This window comes from Mobula hypostoma, chromosome 23, assembly GCF_963921235.1.
Source record: "Mobula hypostoma chromosome 23, sMobHyp1.1, whole genome shotgun sequence".
NCBI classification, from domain to species: Eukaryota; Metazoa; Chordata; class Chondrichthyes; order Myliobatiformes; family Myliobatidae; genus Mobula; species Mobula hypostoma.
In genome coordinates, this window is record NC_086119.1 from 43,830,054 (window position 1) to 43,846,562 (window position 16,509).

General features: G+C 39.0%; 1 protein-coding gene across 3 annotated transcripts in view; it reads left to right on the forward strand.

The window, feature by feature from the left end:
- The window catches only part of pom121 (POM121 transmembrane nucleoporin), a 65,875-nt gene that overhangs the window by 14,433 nt on the left and 34,933 nt on the right, over positions 1–16,509 (forward strand). For all 3 annotated transcript variants that reach the window (XM_063031280.1, XM_063031279.1, XM_063031281.1), the window contains exons 5-11: positions 544–715; positions 3,946–4,043; positions 5,641–5,720; positions 8,401–8,525; positions 10,571–10,673; positions 11,293–11,472; positions 13,199–15,040. In XM_063031280.1, the coding sequence (XP_062887350.1) occupies positions 544–715; positions 3,946–4,043; positions 5,641–5,720; positions 8,401–8,525; positions 10,571–10,673; positions 11,293–11,472; positions 13,199–15,040 (2,600 nt within the window). The remainder of the gene's footprint in view (positions 1–543; positions 716–3,945; positions 4,044–5,640; positions 5,721–8,400; positions 8,526–10,570; positions 10,674–11,292; positions 11,473–13,198; positions 15,041–16,509) is intronic.

Sequence of the window (16,509 nt, forward strand, 5' to 3'; positions counted from 1 at the left end):
ACACACATAAAAGTTGCTGGTGAACGCAGCAGGCCAGGCAGCATCTCTAGGAAGAGGTACAGCTGACGTTTCAGGCCGAGACCCTTTGTCAGGGCTAACTGAAAGAAGAGCTCGTAAGAGATTTGAAAGTGAAATTTGGATCTCCCCCTCCCCCTCCCACTTTCAAATCTCTTACGAGCTCTTCTTTCAGTTCGTCCTGATGAAGCGTCTCGGCCGGAAATGTCAACTGTACCTCTTCCTAGAGATGCTGCCTGGCCTGCTGCGTTCACCAGCAACTTTTATATGTGTTGCTTAAACAAGAACAAACTGGAATTCCCTCACTGACTGGAACTATGCACAGCAAAATCCAGTATTTTCATAGACAGGGCAGGGCATTGAAAGCTTAACAAAATTTGTCAACAGTGGAAGTAATGTATTTTAGCATTCTATGTTGGATATACTGAAATGAAAGCTCACAAATTTTTAAATTAAATAAAAAAGACAGTGAGAGCTGAAAAGAGAAGTGTGCTTAGGATTTTTTAAATTTCACTTTTTGTTCTCCAGACCTGGAACACTAAAGAGAGGCACCAATTCCCAGTGCTCTGATGACCCCATTTCCAAACGGTCACGGACATCGTCCATTAGTTCACTGAATAGCATATGTGTTGGCAGGAAGCACAGTTCTGTTCGCAATCCCATTTTCAGTTCTTACAGTTCCACCCGAGGACAAATCCAGGTTGGTGTATTTTTAAATGGTTGATAGAATGTGGGTGTTTCTGAAAGACTAATATTTATTATGCATCCTTAATTTCCTTTAAAGTGAATGTTTTGCTGGGCTATTTGAAAGGCACAATAGTCATGCAGTTTCAAGGGCATCAGTGTTGATATTTTTGCCTGTTTATTTGATATACTGAAATGTAAACTTTGCCTGGATTTTAATATATCCCTGTATCATTGGTATGTATTTGCATTAATTTGTAGTTGCAGTGATACTATGTAGAATTCTTTTCGACCATAACTGCTGGTACAGTACACAGTAAAAACGAGACAGCGTTTTTCAGGACCATGGTGCTACTTGAAACAATACAAAAATTACACTGAACTACGTAAAACAACACAAAAACTACATTAGACTACAGACCTACCCAGGACTGCATAAAGTGCACAGAACAGTGCAGGCATTACAATAAATAATAAACAAGACAATAGGCACAGTAGAGGGCAACAGTAGGTTGGTGTCAGTCCAGGCTCTTGAGTATTGAGGAATCAACCCCTTGACCAGGCTTGGGGGAAGAAACTGTTACATAGTCTGGTCGTGAGAGCCCGAATGCTTCAGTGCCTTTTGCCAGATGGCAGGAGGGAGAAGAGTTTGTATGAGGGGTGCGTGGGGTCCTTCATAATGCTGTTTGCTTTACGGATGCAGTGTGTGGTGTAAATGTCTGTGATGGCGGGAAGGGAGACCCCAATGATCTTCTCAGCTGACCTCACTATCCGCTGCAGGGTCTTGCGATCCGAGATGGTGCAATTTCCGAACCAGACAGTGATGCAGCTGCTCAGGATGCTCTCAATACAACCTCTGTAGAATGTGGTAAGGATGGGGGGTGGGAGATGGACTTTTCTCAGCCTTTACAGAAAGTAGAGATGCTGCTGGACTTTCTTTGCTATGGAGTTGGTTTTGAGGGACCAGGTGAGATTCTCCGCCAGGTGAACACCAAGAAATTTGGTTCTCTTAACGATCTCTACAGAGGAGTTGTAGGTTTAGTGGAATGTACTGTATATTACTGAGACTGGTGCTTTCATTTCTATTGTGTCTGTCATTAATGGCCAAGTTGAAAAATGACTTTGAAACTGAATGACTGGTTTGTGTATGCTCGCCTATATAAATTAAAGCCTGCCACTTTAGTGAAACAGCAGGAACTGCTACATTATCAGCAACTACACAAAGTATATGTTAATGGTCGTCGACTGCTGTAGCCCATCTACTTCAATGTTTAATGTGTTAAGCATTCAAAGATGCTCTTTTTCGTACCATTGTAATGTGTGGTTATTTGAATTACTCTCACCTTCCTGTCAGTTTGTACCAATCTGGCCATTCTCCTTTGACCTCTTGTATTAACAAGGCATTTCCACCCACAGAACTGCAACTCACTATTTTTCTTTTGTACTTCACACCATTCTCTGTAAACTCTAGAACTGTGAGTGAAAATCCAAGGAGATAGTTTCTGAGATACTCAAGCCTGCCATGAACAATCATTCCACGATCATAGTCCCTGAGATCACATTTCTTCCCCGTTCTGTTGATTGGTCTGAACAGCAACTGAGCCCCTTGACCATGTCTGCATTCTTTCTTGTACTGAGTTGCTGTCACATGATTGGCTGATTAGATATTTGCATTAGTGAGCAGGTGTACCCAATGAAGCAGTCACTGAGTATATGTCATGAATCAGGCTAAAGGGAAGGATCTTGGAGGGGTGGGGGGGGGTGCAAAGTGTTGCTTGACACTATAAGAAGGGGCTTTCTTGATTTGTGAGTCACCATTTGTCTTTCAGATGAAACTACCAAAACCAAAGTAGCATCATATATTGTTGTGGAAGATGTATCTGAGTAATTACCTGTTGGCTAATTAGCATTCTTTTTTTATTAATAATTTTTTATTGCAACACCAACAAATTACTTTCAATACAACCAGTTGCCAATTACATTTTGACTGTTTAACCCAGCCACTCCCCAACCTTCATCACCATCCCCCCTCCACTCCTCTCTCCCCCCCATCCTTCTCCCCTCCACCAATCAACTGAATAGTAGTACATACACAGACAAAGCATTCCTATTTTAACAAAAGATCTTTTAAGTTAGATATCAAATTTGTCCACATTAAGATTGCGTTTGGTCGTGCATCATTTACTCTTGATGAAAGTTCCAGGTAAGAAATATTCAAAAAGCTCTGAAGCCAGTGAGTATTTGAAATATCATGGGGAGGTTTCCAACGCTGGACTACAACCTTCTTAGCTGCAGTCAGGCCTACCAGCCAGGTTTTGCGTGTTTTTTCCATAAGGGAAAGGTGGGAGTCATCATTTAGAAGATGTACAGCGGGGTCCATTGGTAATTGTACCCCTGTTAGTTCTGTAAGAGTACTGATAACCTTCCCCCACAAACCAAAAACCCCTGGACATTCCCATACAACATGTATAAAAGAGCCAATGGCTCCATGGGGGAAAAATGAGCAATATGGGTCCAGAACCAGTCCCATTTGATGTCTAATTCTTGGTGTTAATATGCTCTATGACAAAATTTCAAGTGTATATACCGATGATTTGGGTTTTTCGAAGCACCGGCAGCATTATCCCAAATCGCATCCCAGTCTGAGTCTTGTCCCTATTCAGATATGTCCCTATCCCAAGCTTTCATTCCCAATGTGGGCATATAATTCCGGAAGTTTAATTTATCTTAGATATATGACACTATCTGTCTTGGAGCACTCTGTATCCAACTTAAAATGGGATGGTCCTTTAAATCTGACCCCCAGGGAACGCCGTAGGCTTTACAAGCTGATCTTACTCGAAGGTAGAAGAAAATAGAATCTTTATCAATATTTTATTGAGACATCAGTTCTTGAAAGCTAATTAACATTCTTGAACGCACCTCAAAAGTGGTTTGTTGATTGTAAGAATTCTTGCCTTACCACAAAACCTGTCTTCCCACAGGAATTTTCTTTGTTTAAGCACACAGTAATTCCTTTCAGGAATTTAAAATAATTCCCTTTCTCTTTCCCATTGATTCATCCCCTTTCCTCATGTTTACCAACACAAGCACTTAACAACTATGGTCAAATATTCTTTCTTTATTCTGTTAGCAGAATAGGAGTTTGTACTTTTTGTAAATTGGGATACAAATTCGTGCACTTTCAAAAGTAAGTTTTAAAATCTTTGCAAAGGTACTCAGATTAAATTTCTGTTTATCTTGTAGGGCTTGAGAAACATTCTCTCTGCACGCAATACAACCCCACTCTCCAGCCCTGCTTCCTCACGATCTGAAACTCCTGAAAGATCAGGCAAAAAAATAAGGTAAGAGTGCAAGTTTAAAATAAGTATTCACTGAAACCTAATTAGTGATGCAGACACACCTCTGCAATCTTCACTGTTGATGAGTACTGCAAATTAACATAACTGAGAATCTGCATTATACAGATGAATCCATTGCCCTATGTTGCAATGTATTGAGGTGGTGAAGGGAGGAGGAAGCTGCCTTTCTTAGAAAATGGTCCTTGTTATTTTTACTTGTGAAGTTGTCACCTGCATATGCGTCAAGAAATGCAAGTTGGGAAAATTTTGTTTATTTAGGTTTTTTATATGGACAAATTCCTTAAGGTTTTATTAACTTAATTTTTTGGGTTGTGCTTTGTGGATTCTTTCTGGATAAAATTCTGTTACTCACGTGACTTTAAAGTGCTGGTCATGTGTCTTGCACTTTCTGAAGCTGTATAACTGAACTGAATGTAAAAAAAATTAGTTTTCGTTAACTTGTGGTCAGAGCCAGGGTATCGTTATTATTCATAATTAATCACCTGAGACTGTAGTGCTGGGTCTTGATGTCATAATCTTTGCAATATTAGCTGTAACTTAACCATGATGAGTTATGTGCAAGTCAAATTACCTGATAGTTATGCGCTTGATTTTTTTTTGTACAATTTTATGATTTTGTTATAGTTGAAAAGTTAGCAAATGTGGGAATTCTGAAATAAAACCAGAAAAATGCTGGAAAACTGAATTGCATCTCAGGAGTGCGAAACAAGAGTTAATGTCTCCTGTCATTGACATCAGGTCCTATCCTGATGAAAGGTCATTGACCTAAAACATTAATTTTTTTTTGAACAAGTTACTACGTGACAGGTTGTTTCTAGCATTTTGTTGTTATTCCATAGGATATCAAGTTTATAGATGTTTCAAAGTTTGATATCTGACCAGAGTGAGATTCGAGCATTTGTCTGCTAGTCAATGTCATAATGATAATAAACTCTTCTGTTATCCTTTTAAAGTCCGTCAAGCATGTTTTAGTAAGTTTTCTTCTTTTCAGTCAATGAGTGTATCATGTAAATCTGCTATAAAGCAGATCACGGGGTTGATTCACAAACAAGAAAAAAATCTGCAGATTGCTGGAAATCTAAGCTACACACACAAAATGTTGGAGAAACTCAGCAAACCAGGCAGCATCTATGGGGAAGAGTCAATGGTCCTGATGAAGGGTCCCGGCCCAAAACGTTGACTGTACTCTATTCCATAGATGCTACCTGGCCTGCTGAGTTCCTCCAGCATTTTGCGTGTGTCACAGGGTTGATTCTTTGCTGACCTGGTTAATCTCAATCGTGTCAATCTATATTGCTCTCTCTCGGGAGAGAAATTCTAGCACTATTCCTGCAAAAAAATAATTAACCAATGTTCCCAGATGCCAAACTTCCAAATGGGTATGTGTGCGGGCAAATTTCAGGTTCATTCATATATTCTGCTCGTAATATATTCGCAGAAATTAAGAAAAAATAATTAAGTATGAAACAAGAGAGTAGGTGTAGGCACCCTTTTAAACAACAGACTTACACGGTAGAACAATTAAGCGTATTTTGCTTGCATGAGGATATTGCTTTAAAAGTAGAATGTTTATCCACAGGGAGGAAGAAGTACAGAGATCAAATGCCTCTACCCCAGTTCGAGTGGACAGGCCAGAAAAAGACCAGTCTATTGAAGAAGGTAAGAAAGAAGTGGAGTACCATTTTAAGATATAAACACTTCTATGTATTGCAATTTATTGTGAGTTTCAGTATATGTCAAGGGAAGGTCGTCAGCAAAAAATCTTGATTGAAATATTGGAATGCAACTAATTAACCATGTATAAAACCTTTCTAAAACTTTTATAATGCAACATTTTAATATAATTAGTCATGCAAACTCTATATAATCAGCACAGTGGCTTTCAGTTTCCCGTTTTGCTTTAAACTATTCTGAAGAAAAGAAGTTTGTTAGTTCAGTAAAATGTTATTGTTTTCAGCTTCACCTGAAATTTACATTGTTAATGATAGAGGCTGGATTAGGTTTACTGGAAAGGTTGGCTTGGATTTGGATTGGCTTTTGACTGCCAAATTTGAGACTGCAGAGGCTGGGCTAGGCTTGACATCAAGCTTCCAAAAGCCTTTCCACTATCTCTGAGGTAAAGTGCAGAAACTCCACTTAGCTGAATGAGTGTAACCACTGAGCAGTCACCAACTCCACTGGTACAGTGTGGTTGCAAGAGATGTCGTCTACAAAACACATTGCAGTTAATCACCTAGGCTACTCTATCGGCAGCTTTCATTATCACAGACTTCATCAGGAAAGCTTGCCTTCAAGCTGAACACCATTTTGACTAAGAAATATTGTCAATCCCATGCAACTGGATCTAAATCCTTTACCAGAACGATTGAGTCTGTTCCAAGCTCAGTATCTTTTATGCAGAGATGCTAGTCAGCCCCACATCACGTAAAAGGATAAAGTTAAGAATTTTCCAGTTTCTTTGGTAAACTTGACAATACATTTTTATTTACCGCTTTTCTGTTAGTTAAACCATGGATCTAAACTTGATGTCTATATCTATGGACAGTCCATGTATTAATCCTCAAATCTGGAGGTGAATGGGTTTATTCACTTGAAAAGTTGGTGTGGAAACCACAAACCACTTTTTGAAGTGGATTAACCTCATTGCTTTCACTTCCCATTAGACTTTCTGGCTGGCTCCATTTGCTCTCTGTAACTTGTAGAAACTCCCTCCAGTGTCCGAGCAAGCTTCTTCCATCTCTTCATGGATGCGATGTAACCTTGACTTGAAGGCTGGATCTAAGTGATCATGAATTGTCTTGAATAAACTAATTGGATAGCAATTTATTGGTAAGGATACACATCTCATGTGAACAGATTGATTGGAGTGACAGGATATATATAAGTAAAAGCATAGTTGCTGTGGCAAAGTCTGAACACCAAGGAAAAATCAAGGGTAGGAAAGGAAGTGCTAGGAGGAATAGCAAAGTTGGTTAGAAGTATTGACCATGTGTCTTCAGACTCGTGGGATATACCATGAGGAATGGATGAATGTGCCATTGTGGCAACTGCACATAGCCAGTTTACATTTCTGTAAGAAATGATGAATTAAAAGTAAACCTGAGGGTCATTTATGCAGAATCTTGTTGAAATGAGAGTTCAGTAGCAAGACTCAAGTAATGCTATCTCAACTGAGAGAGAGGTTGAGTTACATCTAACAGTTAGGTTAAGAAACAAAGACGGGGTTTGCATCGAAAAGGAATTGAGCAGTGGTTGAAAATACTTGGGGGGGAGAGAAACGTTTAAGGGATTCACATCATGGACAAGCACTGATTTTTGAATACGTCTGAGCTCTGCTGAAAGTAGCACTGTAACGACAGCAGTGACTAAATGCCAGAAACTGAATGCAAATTTGCCCTGTTTGCTGCTGACAATGGGTCAATTGCCAGGACAATGGGATTTAAAAAAATTCTCCAGGGATTGTAGAGTGAACTAAAAGGTGTTAATTGGCAGATGTGATTTAATTAAATATAGACAAATATTTAACATAAATAAATGGCTTGTCAATTCTATGAATCATATTGCAATAATTAGATATGCAACGAAAGGACTTTGTTACTTTGACTATCGTTTTGGATCTGGAATACAGGAATAACTAAAAGAAGGTTCAGTTCCAGGAAGCAATAACAGAAATACAAATCAAAGGAAAAGCTAATCAAATTTTCAGTAGTGTTTATTATATGTGCTCAAATTGGAAATATGAGAGTGTGTCCTTGGCTGTGTCTTTTATCTTCTCTCTTTTACTGATTTCTTTCCCCACAGTAAGTTATTGTGTTCCACCATCGTTTTCAGTAAATGGATCAAAATTTATGTAGAGTAAAAGAAAGAAACATCTTTATCCGCGGAAGTGCCAGTGATTCGATGTGCCACCAAAGGCTGCCAAAAGTTCTGCTGCTCATATTTTTTTTAAAGTCGTTTTATCTGTCCCTTTTCGGGGCCTCTGATTACAAGGGAGGCTTTGGCATATCCCCCAGAGTCCATTTTAAACTTTTGTTGCTTTGTTTTAAAGCCTGCATAAAAACAGCTGTAGTCTATCAAAATAAGACTTCTATTAGTAACGGCAGTACTACCCTGGAGAAATGGATTTGGTTTTCTGTTATCCAACTAAATAGAGCCACAAGCTTAATTTTCCAGTCAAATTTATCTTTTTGATTGTGATTGGTAGGTGGTGCTAAGTGTGGCTTGGGTTTGTAAAGTACTGTTGCTTTTCTCCTGGAGTACTTCAGTAACAATATATAGAAAATGTTGCAGTCAGATTCTGGATTATGCTTTTATTGCAGTAAAACTTCTTTTCTTTTAGAAACAGTAACTCCGTCGTCAAAATGTTCACCTTCAACAGTAGATTCTTCTCCCTTGGAAGGTGATGTGAAGCGAAAACGGAAGATTCCTCTTCTGCCAAAACGGAAGGGAGATCAACTTACAATGGTAGAGTATCGTACTGCGCATTTCTTGTGCTAATTGGAGTTAAGTGAGATAAAACATTTTTTAGAACCAAAAATATTTTGAGCAGGTGTGGTGCTGGAGTTGACTTGCATGTAGTTATTTCAGTCAGCTGCAATTAGAAATAACAAGTGCATTATCATTTCTGCTTTTTAGTTATTTATCATGAGCAGCTGAAAAGAGCATGTGTTGATGTTGAGTGAGATTATGATTGTAGTTATAAATTGTAACAAATACTTGCTCAATATTTATAGAAACATTTACAGATAAATTAAGAATGTTTTTTAAAATATCAACATAACTCCAACTTTATCTCATCATTGCTTCAAACAGGCAAGGTATATTGTTCTTCTAAAATGTAATTACTCAACTTCAAGAGTAGTTCCCTAAATATATTACAGAGAATAGGGAAATACAATGTATGATATTTTGCATTACCCTTGTAGGTTCAGTATTGTTTTCTGAACAGCTGGTTAGTAGAAGGTTAAATTTTCTGCTCCTATTCCTTCAAAATCTAGTTATCTGTGTAGTTTGTGTATTTCTGCAAATAAATGTCACAGTTAAATGTCTTAAAAGGTTATATAATATATTAATTATATTTATTTATGAGGAATAATTGTTCTCCAGGCACTTTGGAGTTTTATTTATTTTCTTCGGGGATATAGGTGTCATTAATACTGCCACCATTTTTTTGCCATCTTCAATTGCCCTTAAAATATGGTGGTGAGCTACCAGCTTAAACCTGTGCAATCTTTTGGGTGAAACACACCCCCTTTAAGGCTGAGCAATTAGTTACCTGATGGGATCTCGTAAATGATGTAGGAATGATAGATTTTCATGTTGAGGCTTGTGAGAGAAACCTGCAGGTGGTTCTTGCATTTGGTGTTCTTGGATTCAGGTAGACCTTTTGAGCAGACAGATGGGATAGATGCAGGTTTAGGCCACTTGCCCCCTATATGCTTCCACTATTTAGCAAGATCGTTCTAAAGCTTTTATCTCTGTAGTGGCCTCAATTTCCTTTATATAAAACAACTATTGTTCTATTATTTTGAATGTATTTAGAGGCTGAGCATCAACCGCCCTCATAACAAAAGAACTCCAAAAATTTGCTCGCTCACGTGGAGAAAATTTCTTCTTTGCACTGCTTTTGAATGATTAACAGTATTTTGAAACACTGCCTCCCTGATTCTAGACTCGAACCTATAAAAATAACTGCATTAAACCAGTAAAATCCTAGAGGAGTTTTTGTGCATTTCTGGATGATTACCTCTCACAAGTTTGAGAGTACGGTTCATATTTACTTAATCTCTACATTTAATTCCCTTAAAAACATGAGTGAAGCAGACAATAATGTAGTTTGCTGTTAAATTGACATAATGTACTAAGGAATACAGTGTAAATGTCACTGAAGAAACAGTACATTATTTACTGCTATATTTCTTAAACTTGTGATTATTTAATTTGAATGGAAATTATTCTGAAGACATGAGATTTGAACTCATGGTCTGGATTCTTAGCCCAAATTTCTAGGTTACAGTCTACTCTGCTACTTTTAACTATACACAGAATTACTTTTAAATTTTTTGCATTAATGTTGTAGCAAATTTTGAGAAAGCAAGTCCATTAATGAACAAATGAGGCAGATGACTAGTGGTTGTGGGATAAATATTGGGAGAACTTTCTTTTCCATTTAAACTGTGTGTGTTGTTGGATAATTTGCATTCAGTTTAGTGGATTTACCTGCTGTAGTAATATCTCTTCAACATATAGAATACCAGAACTATCCCTCTGTACAACCCAGGAATATCAGTGTAATTTATTTGCTGCAGTCTAGGACTAGGCAATGAACCCATAGTTCTCTGATATCATAATGTTTTCAACTGGGATTATAAGATGGCATTCAAGTGCCGGCTTCGAATGAAAGAGTTTTGGCATAATTTTTATGTCATGTACGTAAATTGGTTTTCTTTCAAATTGTTGAGAAAGTAAATTAATGCAAGATTATCCTGCTAATTGAAACTTTGCTTCAGCATCCTCCGATAGAAATTGGGTACACAATTACTGCAGAAGACATGGACTCTGAAAAGAAAGCACGTCTTGACAGGATTAAAAAGGTGTTGCAGGAGAAAGAAGGTAAGGCAATATATTACTGGCGAAGAGCATCTTTATATGTTTTGTACAGTAAGGTAAGTAAATTGTTCAAATATATTATCCTGTGATTTAGTTCTTCCTAATTTTCGTGTTATGATCAAGATATGCTATGTGTCACTACTTGCATAAGAAACAACCATTAGTGGTTGTTTGTGAAATTCTCTGTGGTTTCAGCTGTTTTGCTAAGTGAAATACCTCAGTTTTAGATTTTTATCAAAAGTATTATAATTTGGCTTTACTCACATTTTCAGATCTCTTAACGATAAAACTTGCAAATATCTAAATTACTCATTTAAAGTTACTTTGTGCATCCTGAGGTAAAGTTGAATGGAGGATAGCAGCTCAGCCAGTCATTTTCTGGATAAGCCTGTTTGCGAAAAGCAAAGGCCTTTCTATCTGTGGATAATGAGATAGCCTCGGGGCTCAAAATACTTTTAAAGTTAATATTTCCTATAATTGAATATAACTAATAATTTTGATGCAGAAACAGTACAACCACCATCCTTTAAAATAAATCTAACTGTGTAGCATTTCCTTTGTCACACAATAAAATTCATAAACTTTTAAAAATGTTACTAAGACTGCTTTTTGGTATTAACAGAGCCTTCAAAGCCATTGGAGCCTGCGATGACAGTGCCCTCAGTGTCAACATTTACTACCCCAGCAGTGGAAAGCTCTGCCAACTCAACTCCCATTTCCACTTCCATTTCTGCCGTAGTCTCAAACCCCTTGCTGGACAGTTTGAAGATGATGCAGGGCCACACCAACTTTCCCACTTCAGGTGTGTACTAATGGGCATGTGCTAACTGGTCAAAGCTACTTTGCCTTCAGTCAAAGTTAAGGGTTAGCATTGAAAATTTAAATACCAACAGAGTAGTCCAGGATACATCAGATATATTGAGCCAGTTGTGAGTAGAGATTTTTATCTTCTCTCCAGAATTATTTAGCTAAGCTCATGAATGTGCAGGTAATACTGTTTGTTTCTTGTGTGCTAGGTTGCAAAGTAGAATGAGTTTGTATAGTCATGCACATTTCTAATAGGCATGTGGCATAAAAGTGTCTCTAACTTGGCATTGGTGATATGGCAAACCTCTTTGTGCATTTGACTGTAATAAACCAGAGCTGATCTTGAAGCTGTCATTGGTTGTTATATATGGGAAAAATTCTAATCTCACCATCTAAATCAATTATCACTATGTATAGCCGTCATCTGAGCAATCTTGTAACATCTTCCTCCTATATTTATTGAGCCTTGTTTTCACTCTCTGTTAAAGAATCTCGTTTATTTGAGGTGTTTTTCCTAATTATGTTTTTCTGCTTGCTAGCTTGGATCCAGTCATGACTTAATGACATGTCATTGCAAGTTTATTTACTCTCTCAAAATGGGATTCTTTTCCATGTTGATCAAAACAACTTCTGGTCCTTGTGGGGATTAAAAGAAATTGCCTTCAAAATAGTTAATTTACTCTTCCTATCTTGCAAAATACTCTTAATGTGATTGTAAATGCGGGATTGAAGGGACAGATTGAAGTTCGCAGACAGTAATCAATGTTAAAATAGGTGCATGAGAGCAGAGACGTTGGTATGTGTGCCCTTAATACTTTGAAAAGTCTATTAAGGAGGCATACGTAGTCCTTGGTTCTTTTTTTAAAAAAAGTTGCATCTAAGAATACAACAATTTGGAAAGGATGCCAGATTTTTGTGAAACCATAATTAGAGCTCATCTGGAATGTTGTCTGCAGTATATCTGAAGGTCAATGCCTTGGAAGGTGTCCCAACAAGATTTACAAGAATTCTAGTAGTAATGGGTAAATATGCATTGTGTGGAGAGAGGAGAAAATCGAATTGCATTTTCATTGCAGAGAGGGGGTAAATGATATTTGAAATGTGTTCAAAATCATGAAGGGTTTTGATTGGCTAATTTGGGTGAAATAGTTCCCAGTGACGATAGTATAAATGGAATTAAGCTAGCAGAATCTAAGTGAGTTTTTGTGAAGTAGTGTTGGAAACAGATTTTGAAAAGAAATAATGTTGTAAGGTACCCTCTATTATTTGATAATGTTGGAATCTGTTTTAAATGTCACTTGGTGCATTGGTGGTGGAGGGCTGGATATTGAGTTCATCGTTGAGGTGAATAACAATTACTGCTTTCAACTTCAATTTTGATGGTTCACAGTCTTAAAGACCTCATGTATTCAAGTTAATTTTAGGATGCTCAAAATGATCAATTTGCTATTACTGCAAATCATTTGTCTTTGATACAAATTTGCTATAAAATCTGCATTTCAGAAAAAGTTGAAATTTGAACTAGAAACCTTTTAAATATCACTGATCTTGGGTGGAAAACCAATTGGATCAATACTTGTAACTGACATGGAACCAGGTCTTTAAATCTAGCAATAGTGCACATTGAGAATGAAAGATTGCAAAGCATTTTTTTTGTTTGTAGTTTTGAATTTTTTGATATCCTCTGACTTTGTATGGAGTAATCAAATTTTCTTCTTTAGCAGATTCCGTTAATGGAGTGAATACGAGTAACATGGTTAAAGCTTCAGAAGCTTCCACAAAATCTTCCAAGAATGAATTATCGCTTTCATCTCCAATTCCTGCTCCAACAACTTCTGCCGTAACAGTGACAGCTGATATTCCAGGATTTAAGGCAGCTGACGTTTTGAAATTCACAAGTTCCTCCATTATCCCATCATCTTTAACACCAGTCAATAACCCTGCTCCCAAAGCTATCACCACCACCACCAATTCATGCCAGGTTTCTGTTCTGGTTAGTGCACAAGAAACTAAACTTAGCAAAGGGCCTGAAGTGAGTGTGACTGCATGTACTGGCCATTCTTCAACTCCAAGCACAAGTTTTACCCTGTCGAGCACAGTGACTGCAATCCCAACAGAGATTAGCACCACGGTTTCTTCATCTGTCAGTGTACCCGAGTTTAAACCAGTATTTGGTCCGCCAATGACACAGCAGAGCACCGTTACACCAGCAACGTTGAGTTCAGGAATGCCACTTAGTACACCTGTAAGCTTGGTAGCACCTGTACCATTGAGCTCTGCCTCCTCGATCACTCCATTCAAGCCAGTGTTTGGAAACTCAGTGACAGAGACAACTACTGCCACCACTACAGCTGCACCTTTTAATTTTGGTCAGTCAGTTCAAGCAGTGTTTAAAGAAGCTCCTCCTCCCACAACTTCTACAAAATCAAATTCGCCTCTGTTCCAATTTGGGGCCACCACTGCAATAACAAGTTCAAGCATTGATTCAGAAGTGAAGTGCTCAAAAGCTACAGTTAGTTTTGGATTAAATGAAACTGTTTCTTCAAATCCGAATGTAGCTTCTACTTTAAGCAACAACCTATCAAGCCAGCAGCAATTTCAGTTTGGTTCAAACCCAACAACAACAACTACTACTACTGCTGCACCAAGCACTGTGTTCCAGTTTGGAAAGACCTCTGCAGATGCCACTGCAACATCAGCCAGCTTGTCCATTCCTGTCTTTGGTCAGCCAAATGCAGTTACAAGCCAGGCATCAACAAGCACTGCAGCTACTTCGAATATATTTGGGAATTTTACTCCTTCGGTGTCAACACCTTCAACCACATCAACCACTTCAAGTGCTCCACTCCCACTTGCGTTTGGAAACTCAGGAAAGACATCCCTATTTGGTAATACCACAAGTGCACCACCTTTTGGGGCCCTGACAGCTCAGCTTAACTTTGGAGGCACAAGCAGTCAGTCATTGTTTGGAGCTAATGCCACAGCAACTCAGCAAGCGCCAAGTAAAGCCCCTGCCTTTGGTAGTTCTGGTGCTCCCTTCAACTTCGGAGCTACACCCACAAAAGCAGCATTTCAGAGCACCACCTCACAGTCTGCATTTGCAACTCCAAGCCAGCCACCATTTGGGGCTGTTACAGCTCAGACTTCATTTGGATCAACTTCTAAGCAATCCATTTTTGGTGGAGGCACAGTAGGTTTTTCATTCGGTACAACCACCACTTCCACTGCTGCTCCAATGTTCAGCGCTACAAAGAGTTCAGGTAGTAGTACAACTGGTTCAATATTTGGCTCCACACAAGGTTTTGGTTCCTCAAGCCAGCCAGCCAAAACAACCAGTGGTTTCAACGTTGCAGCATCAAATCCAACTATAGCTACAGCTGGCTTCTTGAGTGGATTTTGTGCTTCAAACCCTTCCGTTCCGTTTGCTACTTCTACCCCGACGTCGTCATCATCTCAAAATATGTTTGGGTCCTCATTGACTAACCAAGGGACACAGAACCAGAGTAATCCACAGTTCAACTTTGGAGCTGCAAATACAGTTGAAAATAAGTCTACTTTTGGAGGTGAGTGTACCTTCACACCTATCCTTCTGCCACGTTAATAGTGAGTTATTTTGCACGGGTGTAATAATCCCTCTTGAGGGGTGTTTCCATAAACTAGAGACCTTGAAACTGAAAGAAAGAAAATAAAGATTTGCTTTATTTGTCACGTGCATGGAAACACAGTGAAATGCATTGTTTTTATGTCAGCGACCAATTCAGTCTGAGACTTGTGCTCGAAGCAGCCCATAAGTGTTGCCGTGCTCCTGGCAGCAGCATAACAACTTATTGACCCTAACTTGTCCATCTTTGGAATGTAGGAGGAAAACCTAAAGGAAGCCCACACAGTCACAGGGTGAACGTAAAAACTGCTTACAGACAGCAGTGGGAGTTCAACCCCCAATCAGTGATTGCTGGTGCAGAAAAAAGGTTTACATTCACCGCTAGGCTGCTGTGCTACCCACAGCTGTAGGCTGACTTTTGCCATTTGCTTCCCCTACTTCAGCTCAATTGGTAGCCTTGGTATTCAACAAGGAATGAGGCCTAAGCTACTACAGAATTTCCTCAGATCTGTTACAATTGGAAAGAAAGAAGATCAGAGGTAGGCCCTGGGCACCAAATCTTAGGGGTTTGCAAGTGGAAAAGAACTGGTACTGCCATTCAGAGCAGAAGGAATAAGGTGAGGATGGAGCTTTATGATCATTGGGGTGATTTGGCATGGATGTGTTCAAGAGAGGGTTATGGTATTGTAGAAAAGGAAATTGGCGCAAATATTAAGATCAGGAGTGGAGTGGGGGTTAGAATGAAACTCCTGTCAGTTGCTTGGGGTTGAGAGTGCTGAGGCCCTCACCAATGCATGATGACCTTAAGACTATAAGATACAGAAGTAGAGTTAGGCCATTTGGCCCATTGAGTCTGCTCTGCCATTTTATTATGGCTGATCCAGTTTTTCTCTCAGCCTCAATCTCCTGCTTTCTCCCAGTATCCCTTCATGTCCTGACCAATCAAGAATCTATCAACCTCTGCCTAAAATAGACATGGACTTGGCCTTCACAACTATCTGAATTCCACAGATTCACCACTCTCTTGCTAAAGAAATTCCATTCTAAAAGGACACCCCTCTACTCTGAGGCTGTGCCCTCTGATCTTGTACTCTCCCACCATAGGAAACATTCTCTCCGCAGCCACTCTATCAAGGCCTTTCGCCAGTGCTTTATAACTTGCAACATTACATCCTCACTTTTATACTCTAGTCCTCTTAGAATGAATGCTAACATTGCATTTGCCTGTCTCACCACAGTCGACCTGCAAGTTCACCTTTAGTGAAGTGGATGTTAGGTAGGACTGTGTGTTTTGGATTGCGAATGAAGAGGTGGTGTGATTTCTTGATTAAGAGGATGAGGAGTTGGTGGAGTGATGGGGGTGTGCGGGGTGAAAAGTGGGCTTGCAGGTGGAAAGGTGGGTGATGTGATGTAGTCGTAAAGTGAGGTCAA